The sequence below is a fragment of the Hipposideros armiger genome, unplaced genomic scaffold (genome assembly GCF_001890085.2).
Source record: "Hipposideros armiger isolate ML-2016 unplaced genomic scaffold, ASM189008v1 scaffold_164, whole genome shotgun sequence".
Lineage (NCBI taxonomy): Eukaryota > Metazoa > Chordata > Mammalia > Chiroptera > Hipposideridae > Hipposideros > Hipposideros armiger.
The window spans coordinates 911,384-921,842 of NW_017731514.1; the positions used below are offsets into that span (position 1 = coordinate 911,384).

The 10,459-nt window shown below is 46.9% G+C and overlaps 2 protein-coding genes across 4 annotated transcripts in view; one reads left to right on the forward strand and one right to left on the reverse strand.

Annotated features, from left to right (window-relative positions):
- The window catches only part of SMC1B (structural maintenance of chromosomes 1B), a 61,640-nt gene extending 59,691 nt beyond the window's left edge, over positions 1-1,949 (reverse strand). For both annotated transcript variants that reach the window (XM_019651716.1, XM_019651715.1), the window contains exon 1: positions 1,789-1,949. In XM_019651716.1, the coding sequence (XP_019507261.1) occupies positions 1,789-1,897 (109 nt within the window). In that variant the 5' untranslated portion in view covers positions 1,898-1,949. The remainder of the gene's footprint in view (positions 1-1,788) is intronic.
- Positions 1,950-2,016: 67 nt separating this feature from the next.
- Positions 2,017-10,459, forward strand: part of RIBC2 (RIB43A domain with coiled-coils 2) — a 14,406-nt gene continuing 5,963 nt past the window's right edge. Inside the window, exons 1-4 of one of the 2 annotated variants that reach the window (XM_019651671.1) lie at positions 2,017-2,352; positions 3,157-3,238; positions 5,154-5,495; positions 8,490-8,608. In XM_019651671.1, the coding sequence (XP_019507216.1) occupies positions 2,239-2,352; positions 3,157-3,238; positions 5,154-5,495; positions 8,490-8,608 (657 nt within the window). In that variant the 5' untranslated portion in view covers positions 2,017-2,238. The remainder of the gene's footprint in view (positions 2,353-3,156; positions 3,239-5,153; positions 5,496-8,489; positions 8,609-10,459) is intronic. The other variant, XM_019651672.1, reaches the window with a different exon arrangement.

The window sequence follows — 10,459 nt, forward strand, 5'->3', positions numbered from 1 at the left end:
AGTTATACTTTGAAAAGCCTGCTGGCATCTGGGGATTTGGATTTGGGGAGGATTTCTACCACTTGCTGATAAGAATGTCTCACGTGTCTAACCTGTAGAAACAATACAAAATTCACCTGAATGTTTCCATAATTCCGCAAGATTTTTTTTAAAGGATCTACTAACGAGTGTTCAAATAAATATAAATGGAATGTCGCCTGTCAAAATTAGTCATGGATGAGTTATATCGAGTTTTGGCCTTCATATAGCAAAAAAAAAAAAAAAGTGAATGGCTTAGCCAAGTTCAGTAGTAAGTAGACTAGACATTTTTGTTGTGAAGAGACGGTATTGAAGGCAACGCTGAAATAATCCCCTACTGGCTTTACGTGGTTAGTAGGGATTCGCAGGAGGGGAGTTGAGATTCCAGGGGAGGTGGATGTAGGGGTGGGCAAGAATAATTCGTGAAGGCATTTTCACAGTAAACCTTAAGATACGCTGCTAGAGCACAGTACGTATTTTTGAATGAAGAACAGTAATAAGATTATCTTGAAACTTAAGCGTGACACTAGTTTAAAAAAAAATCTCCGAACGCCACTTTAACAGGATCTTGAGTGGTCAAGGGCAGGTGCTCGTGGAATTACAGGGGAAGGACCGAGCAAACCCTTCAGGTAACCACCAGTGAGCAGGTGAAAATCAACGGCTGGGGGGCCCAGCAGCCTCCGGATAAAGGAGCGGAGAAGGTCAGGGCAAGAATGCCAACGCGTATACAGTGGTTTATGTTTTCAACATGTTGTTTGTTTTGGTTTTTTTTATAACAATAATGCGCGAGTGAGGAAATCGACTACATAGAAGAGGCAAGGAAATCTTCAAAGAATGTGAGCACTCCTAAGCTCGGGCATGCTTTCTCGTTACAGCATCACAACCGTTCGCTCCTCCATCATCACGCCCCAGGTGTGGGGTGCTGGGAAAGCAGCACGTATTTTTAACTGTCCTGTTCTTACCCATCCAACAGTGACTGAGGGTGAGAGGTGTCTTTCCGCTCAAATATGGTTTCTGAACGAAGGAAGGAAATCCGGGCCGCGAGAGCCGAAAGGAAGACCAGAGCGAGGAAAACCCTAAGCCCGCTGCCATTTCGGGCCCCCTCCACCTGCTCGGTCATCACCCCGAGTTTGCCGTCACTGTGCGCGGGGGGGGGGGGCTGAAGTCCAGGCTCTGCCACCCACCCACCCACCGGGAAACCCTGTACGTCGTCCGGCCCCTCCCAACCTGTTTCCACAACTACAACGTGGGGTGACACCCATTTGTGAGGGTTACACGAAAACGGCGGTGCCAGGAATCTGGTAAAAGTTCAGTCCACACCGTCGTTATCGCCATATTCCTGCGCATCGTGTAGAGACGGTTCCTTGGGCCCCAAAGGTTGTTCCGGCCCCTGGGAACCGACTCCTTCCTCCAGATCTCGCTCCCATGTAACCTCTGGCTGAGAAAGGGCCGGGGCCGGCGCCGGGGGGACGGGACTGGGGCCGGGGGCAGAGGAACCCCACTGGGCGGGCGGGCGGCCGGAACACCGGCCGAGCAGCGGCCCTGGGCGGACCCGGGGCTGAGGGAGCGAGGGTGAGGGGCGCCCACCCCTCCCCGCGCAAGGCGCGGTGTCGGGGACCCGAGGTTCAGGCCGGGGTGTCGTCCGACGGTCAGGCCGGGGCAGACGGCGCGGGCCCGGCAGGAGGAGGCCGAGGCCCGCAGGCAGCAGGTGCCCGAGCCCAGGCCGTGTGGCCGCCGGGGGCGGGCGGAGGTGTTCTGGGTCCCAGTTACCCGAGCCGTTGGGGCCGATGATACAGGTGAATCTTCTGAACGGGCCAATGACCTGGTGGCCCCGCCACGACTTAAAGTTCTCCACGACCAAGACCTCCAGGTGACCCATGGCTGCGCCTTCTGCGCCTCAGGCGCGTCTTCACACGAAGGCGGGAAAAGCGCGGGAAGGGCCTCGCGGAATCTCGCGAGAAGAGAGCGAGCACACGGCGAGCGCTGCGCCGTTCCTTAGCAACCGGGTTGTTTACATCTCCCGGGAAACCGGGTCTCTGCAAACTCCGCGCGGTCGGAGAAGACCCGGACTGAAAGCCTGGGGAGCGGGCTCGTAGCCCACCGGCCCACCGTCCTAAGGAGCCAGCCTCGCTTGGGCTCCAGCTTGTCTTATTTTTGTTGCCTTTTCTCTTTATCTCGCATGTTTTAAAACCTCGTAGAATTTCTTGGCGATTCCCAGTCATGGAGGTAGTGCAGCCCAAGGACCTGGGGCAGTACTGTGGCTTGGCCAAGAGGAGACATGCGGAGCTGTGCAGGCAGAAACGGATATTCAACGCCAGGAACAGGATCATCGGGGTGAGACCCTCGGGCCCCACAGGGAAAGGGGAGAGGGGGGAATGTGGAGCGGCCGGTAGGGGGCGAGAGAGGCGGACGGCTGGAGCGAAGAGGAGAGAAACCCTTCGAAAGAAACTTTTGATCCAAGCACAGCTGCAAACGGTACTAGGTTTTTCCGGGGAAAACTAGTTAGATATACTGACTTGGCTGAGGATGAGAGAGACTTTAACAGAACAAACAACGCTCTCCCTCACTTGCCAGACAGGCACACTGAGCCCTAAAGTGGGGAGGGAGTTTGCCTGGAGTTAGTGGTCAAAGAGAAGCTAGAGTAGGGTTCTCTCGCCAAGCCAGGTTTTCTGCATTGCCAGGGGTTCCTTCCATTCTTTTGACAAATGCCACTGGAGTTCCTGTTTTGTGGCAAGCCTGATCTGGGCCCAGGAGATGAGGAGTTAAGGCAGCCCTTGACCTTGCAGAGTTTATGGCCCAGTGAGGAGGCTGACTTTAAAATTCCGTGGTGGGATTAGTGCTGCGAGGGAGAAGAGCACAGATTAGGGCTGAAAGAGGCAATCTGAGAGGGCTTCCCAGAGGAGGCGTTGCCTATTCAGTGTTCTGATGAGTATCTGTTAACTAAGATAAGGGGGAAGGAAGCTCTGAGGACAGGCTGAAGAAACAACTATAAGCAAAGGCATTTAGGTGTGAAAAGACCTGATGTGTACCTAAGACAACTTGTTGACAGTGGGGCAAGGATAAAAAGATAGGTAGCATTGTTAATAATGGAATAAAATTGTCTGGCTCTAACTCTTCTCCCCTTATTTTCCATTCCAGGGAGATACAGAAGCCTGGGATGTTCAGGTTCATGACCGGAAGATAAAAGAAGCAACTGAAAAAGCCAGACATGAGACCTTTGGTGGGCGTTTCTTAAATGCCTATCTAGCGGATTAGGGCTGTGTGCCAGTCCTCATATCTTCACATACCAGGGGTGCCCAAAAATGTTTACACATGACTTGTATTCATTTTTTGTTATAGGTATATATTGAGTATTACAATTTTAATACAGTTTTCTCCTTTCTTAAAATGTGTATACATTTTTTTGGTACCCTCTGTATAAAAAAACTTGTCCTTTTCACTTTTCCTTCTTTTAAAATGTCATAATTCCTTTTGCTCAATTAACTGAATGCACTAATTCTTCCTCTTTTAAAAGCAGCTATTGAATTCTATGTGAGTTGTAAGAAATGTATTTTGAGGATAAATGTATGTTTCAAAAAAAAAACTGGATACAAAAACCCTTAAACATACATTCTCTGCCAAAAATTTCAAGACTTTCTATCAGGGACAGTTATGTATACTAGATGACACACACACTCCCAGTTCACACCCTGAGTTGACTCAGAACTAGATATGGTTCAAATAATAGTATTTAAGCTCTTAGATAAAATTTTCAAATAGAATTCATTTTCCTACATGATGTGCAATATTTCAGCTTTTTTTTTAAGCACTATAAGGATTTTTTAAATAGAAAAAAGCAGGGGGCCCCATCTTCTTACGGAACCCCCATATGTATGTACATACTAAATTTTGTTATTTTCTTCTGTTTAAAAAAAATAGAAAAAAGCAAGACACAAAATTGTATATACAATGGGTTATCAATTAAGTTTAAAAATATATAAAAGATAAGCTTAGAAAAGGACAGAAAGGAAATACGCCAGAATGTTAGCAGTGGTAATATTGGAGTGATGAACTTATGAGTGAAGTTTATTGTCTTCTTTATAATGTTCTATGTTTTCTAAATGTTTTACCTTTTTTATTTTTAATTTAAAAATAATTCAAACTAACAAACACGATGTGACAGATACATGCATAATCACTAGATTAGATGTTAGCATTTTGCCAAGTTGGCTTTTGGGTATCATAGTTTAAGAATGCTTTTTGAGAATAAATATATGTATATTCCCCACTTCATCATTTTCCTCTTCCTCTCTCCTCAGAGGTGTGCGTCACTCCCATGCATTCTTTCTTGTACTTGTACTGTTTATGTATGTATCTATGACAATCTAAATTTGTTTTTTGTGTGTTTTAAAATTTTACATAAATGTTGTCATAGTGAATGGGATCCTTTTGCAACTTTAAAAAAATTCAATGTTGTGGGTTTTAAAAAAATTCATCCATGATCTACATATAGAATATTCATTTTAATTGGTTTATGATATTTTGTTATATGAATTAACCACAATTTCTTTATCCATTAGATTAGACTTATATTTTTCCAGTTTTTTTATAATTACAAACAACGCTGCAGAGACTATCCATGCCTTAGGTCCCTGTGCACATGAGTGAGAGATACCTAGGAGTAGAATTGTTGGGCTATAGGATATGCATGTTTTCAGTATTATGGGATATTGGCAAATTGCTTTCCAAAGTTACAAGTGTACCAAGTTACACTCCCACAAGCAGTGGATGAGAAATCTCGTTTCCCCACATCTGAATACGTGCTATTATTAGCATTTTAAATATTTTGCCAATTCATTGGATGTTTCTAACCATCTCGTAAGGTTGATCATCTTTTCAAAAGTTTATTGATTATTTAGGTTTCTTTATAGTGATTTGCCTGTTCCTATCCTTTGCCCATTTTTTGGTTGGGTTGTTTTGTTTTTTTAATTGATTTATAGGTGCTGTTTGTATGTTCAGGATTCTAATCCTTTAATGGTTCTGTTACCTTTTTGGAGGGTTGTGTGACTTCTAGAACCGCTAAAAATTCTTTTTTAAAGTCGATTCAAGTTTATTTTTCCCTCTGAATCTTAAGCTTATGGATATGTCTCTTCTAGCTGCTGAAATGAGGCAAAATGACAAAATCACATGCATATTAGAAGGTCGGGAAAGAAGAGACAGGAAAAATCTCTGCAAAGCTATTAATGACTTCCAACAGAGCTGTCAGAAGCCAGAAACTCGCCGAGAATTTGACCTTTCTGACCCCCTAGCCCTTAAGAAAGACCTAGCCTGGCAGTCAGATAAAGATGTTTGGAATACAGTGTCGGGAATGCAGAGATTCATGGGAGAGGATTTAAACTTCCACGAAAGGAAGAAATTCCAGGAGGAACAAAACAGAGAATGGTTTTTGCAACAGCAAAGGGAACGGAAGGATGCCTGGGCTGCCCAAAAATGTGCAGGTAATGAAACAAAAAGACACATTGGTTCCAATACTTTCTTCAACACATCAACTCCCGTTTTTGTTTTTTAAGTCCTATAATACTAATGTGCTGCTTTGGCCCTAGGGGGAGACAGACATCAGACCCTGTGTTCCAGGATTTAACCATCTCCAGTCACACGTCAGTCATGCAGGAAACACTTTCTGAGCTTGCGCTCTGTTAGGGTTCTAGTGGGCGCTGGAGCCCCAAGTAACTCAGAACCGGTCCCAATGTGCTTACAGTCTGCTGGATGGTAGGGAAATACATGGGTCCAGCCTATGTCGGTGTGAGTCCAGCAAGACACTCTCATCATCCCTAAACCCGATCTTCCACCTTCGTCAATGGGAACCCCATTCTTCTAGATGCCCAGGCCTCAAACTCAAGTCATCTTGACTCTTTCTTTTCTCTCAAATGCCACATCCGGTCCACTTTTAAACCACCTTTCACCACCTCTGCCATTACTGCTCTGGACTAAGCTATCAACATCTCTCAGCTGGATTACTGCAGTAGCCCGTCACCAGTCTCCCTGCTTTTGCCCTTGTTCCCTTGCAGTCTCTTCTCAACCCAGCAGCCGGAGTGACCCTGCTAATGTTAAGCTAGAGCCTTTGCTCAGAACCTTCCAATAGCTTCTCATTTCACTCAGTAAAAACCAAATTTATCTCAAGGACCAACAAGGCCTTCAGTTTGACCTTATCTCCTACTATGCTGCCCTTCATCCATCTCATCCTTGCCACGTTGGCTTCCTCTCTATTCCCAGAACTTGAGTGTGTCAGGCTCACTTCTGCCTCAGGGCCTTTGCACCTGTGGTTGGTTCTGCCTGATATCCCCAGATACCTGCCTGGCTTGCAGCCTCACCTTTTTCAGGTCTTTGCTAAAATGTCATCTAACCAGGGAGACCTCCCCTGACCCGTATTACAAATTGCAACCCTGTACCCTCCCCCACACCCACACTCCTTGTCTTTTTCCTTGCTTTCTTTTTCTCCATAGCACTGATCACCGACATACTATATGGTTATGTGTTTGTCATCCCTCTCCCCAGTATCATCTCCTAAAATCCATGAAGGCAGGAGATTTTGTCTATTTTATTCACTGCTCTATCCTTAGCTCTTGGCACATAGATAAATATGTGCTGAAATAATCACTCACAGGCCTTTAAAAATCTCATGTATCTCTCAGGTGCTCCGCTTTTCCACCCTTGGTTGAGAGCCTTTGTCTCAGCCTTGGACTTGGTCCTTCAACTGTCTCCTGGACATCTCACCAGATATCCCCTGACGTAATGGAAAGTAACCCTGCATTCTCCCCAGATCTGTTCCTCCCTCTGTCTTCCTGCCCTCACTCATCAACACCTGTTTCTCTTAGTCAAGCCAGAAACTGGGGGGTCCTCCTCTACCCGCTCTTGTCTCCCGGACGTCCTCAACTCCTGTCCCTCTACCTCCTTTATGTTTTGGACTGTCCATTTCTCCCATCCCCACTGTGATGCAAGCCACAACCTTCTTTACCTGGATGGATCACACCAAGGGTTTTCTAACTGTCTTCCACTTTCTTTCTTGCCCCTCTCTGGTCCATTCTCAATTTAGCAGTCAGAGTGCTTTTTTAAAACAGTGTCCAGTTGAACAATGCCACCCCTACTCCCTCCATCCCAGCTTAAAACCCCTAATGGATTCCCATTACCTATGGAATAAAATGTAAAATCTGCCCATAGCCTACAAGGTGTATGCTGGGGTCACTGCTCAACCCTCCAATATCTCCTTACACCCCCACTGCCCCATTCACTGTGTCCCAGCCATTCCAGTTTTCTTTCACTTCTGGATCCTGACAAATGCTTCCCACTTCAGAACCTTTGCACCTGCTCTCCATCCAACGTCCTGTGTTCCTCAGGATTGAGCTAAAATGTCACTTCCTCCTAGAGGAACTCTCTCTTACTCCCCACCCTCCAACTACCTAAAGTCAGGTCTTCCCAACATGTTCTCTCTTAGGAGCCTTTCCCTCTATATTAATTTGTAGTAATATGCCTATGTCAGGGTTCATTTGTTTATTATCTATCTCATCTCCTAGACAGTAAGTTCCAGGAAGGCAGGAAAGCCCTTTGTCTTACTCATCACTACATACTATGTTCCCAGCAGAGTCTGCAGCCCACCTAGGCTCTCGATAGCTCTATGTTAAATGAATGGACAAGCAAATGAAAGGTGAGAGGTGAAGCTGGAGGTGAGCTGAGGCCAGAAATTCACCACTGAAGAATTTGGTCTTTATTTGGGGAGATATCGAAGAGACCCACAGGCACAAACATTATGAAGAACCTTCTGATTAATGACTTTTTAAAAAAATATAATGACCCCACAAAGAAGGGTTGTCCTGCCTGAGGTGAGGGCTGGAGGCTCAGAAAGTTTGAGTATATATATATAAGTATATATATAAGTAGTTCAGGTTAACAGAGCTAGGAAGTATCTGGGCTGGGGTAGGAGCCGCTCTGTCTGACTCCAAATCTATGTTTTTCTGTTTGGATGCTTTGCTTTTGACCCCTTATCCTCCTCCTCTTCCTTGTTGGCAAAAGTCCTACTGCCACTCCATGAGTATCTATTACCTGACACCCTTTCCTCTGGGGAGCCCCATTGGTTCCCATGGCAGAGCTCCCCTTTTTCTGGGCCCCCATTTCCCCTTGCCTGCTGTAAGGATGTAACAGCTTCCTGATAAATTAGGAATGGTAAAGGGCCCATTGCTCCCCCTCCCAGGACCACAGCAGACATTACCAACCCACAGTAGTGATTGCTGACACTCAGTGCCAGGCAGTGATCTAAGAGCTTTACTTGAATTAACTCATCGGAGTCTCCCAACAGCCTTCAGAGGCATCCCCATTCTGTGGATGAGAGCACAATAAGAAGCAGATGCCCGAATGGACATTCCTCAGGGCGCGCTACATGCCTGGGAGGAAGCTCTGAGTGGGCACACCAGGTTTGATTGTGTTTTGCTTCCTTTCAGAGGACTTCTACGTGAAGACACGGCTGCAATTTGATGAAACGGCCAAACGTTTACAGAATCTGGAACGCGCCACCAGAAAGGCAGTTTGTGCATCTGTGAAAGAATTCAACAAGAGCCAGGTACGCTGGGCTTTGTCTGGAGGGGAGGACAAGCACACAGCCTGGTCCCAGGCTCAACCCATTCACTGGGTCACATCATGAACCCTGATGGGGTCCTGCAGGGGGGGCTGCCAGTTCCAGAAACGCATGATACCCAGCCCCTGCTCCTGAGCTGTGAATCTGGGTGTGAAACCCGACAAAACTAGCCGTGCAACCTGGTGTGGGGGTGGTGAGGGGGGTGGTCAGTTCACCTTTCTAAACCTCAGGTTCCTCTGTAACACAAGGACAGTGACAGCTACCTGCACGGAGATGATTCTAGCACGGCTCTGATGCCTGGTCTTGTGTCAGTTCCTCTTCATCACCTCTCCGAGCTACTCTTCACCAACAACAGGCCCACAGGCTCTCAGTGATGAGAGCATCTATTGTGATGATGATTCGTGCAAACTTTGGGGGTCACCTGACAGCCCCCTCCTCCCTAAACTCTGCCCAACTTCCTCACAAACACCCCTCTCCCTACTGAGCCCACACTGAAGTCCCTTCAAGTTCTCTTTGTTTTGGAAATTAGATTCCCTTCCCAAGTTTTCTTTTCAAATATAATTCTATTTCCGGTGTGAGGAGGGAGGGGAGGGGCTTGGCCTGGATTCAATTATTAGATTAGCTGGTTGACCAGAACTGTGGTTTGCAAAGCAGAGCATGTGAAATGGTACACTGGAGAGCAGGAAGAAGGTATCAGAGCTCTGCTTCATGTGTTTTTTTAACCTCATCATTTCTAATTTCTGTGCGTGCGTGCGCATGCACGTATTATTCAGCACATGCTATTTTTATGGTCTAACAGTGCCACATTTTGAACTAAATATCTTGGAGACACAAGCTCAAATGCATGCTGCTGTTGGAGGTATACGATCAAAATCCTGGAGAGGCTGGACCGGAGATCAGAGAAAATGTTGGTTTTCAACAGTGTTTGGGGGGAACAAGGAGGGCCATCTGCTCGAGATGGGGGGGAGATAAACAGCAGACCACCGAGGCACCTGGAGCCCAGGTCAGGTCACTAACCAGCCAGCTGCAGGAGGTCCTATGCAGAGGAGGCCCAGAGAGGGGAGGTCCTTTGCTCTCAGCCCCACAGCAGAATGAATGGCAGAATGGGGCTCTGGATTCTTAGTCTACTACTGGCTAGTCATCCAGTCATTCACTGAGTCCCTGGTTCATTTATCAACTCAGCAGATATTCCTTGAGGCCTCCTGCTGGGCACTTGTATGCTTTTTGCCAAGCCAGTGTTGCTGCATTCATCGATTTATTTATTCATTCATTCAGTAGAATTTTTAGTGAGCACCTACAATGTGCGGGCACTTCCAGGTCCCCCAACTCTTCACCTGGATGCAGCATCTTCATAAATGTCCACGGCACTGGGGAAAGCCAGCAGCTGTGTTCCTGGCTAGAAATAAGCTTTGTTAGTTAGCCTGGGACATTAATACAAGGGTCTAGCTAACTGTCTTCAAAAGAAAATTCCAAGGGCCGGCCGAGTGGCGCATTGGTTAAGAGCTGGCTTGGGATGCCAGAGAGCCCCGGTTCGGATCCCACATATGAGGGCTAGTGACACTGCCCTCCACAGCTAAGATGCTGAACAACAGCTCAACTTGGAGCTGTGCTGCCGGTGATGGCGTAGGCTGCACCCCCTGCTGCAGTGGATTGCCATGAGATACCGTGTGTAGCCAGCAGCCCACATGAGTGGCCAGCAGCCGCTGTGAGCGGCCATCCAGAAGCCGGTGACTGATCTGCCTCGCCCAGGAAGAGTGCAATGATGGTGCCAACTTGGGCCAGTGAAGCAACGTCCTCCACAACCAGACTGAAGAACAAAACAGCAACTTGTCTGTT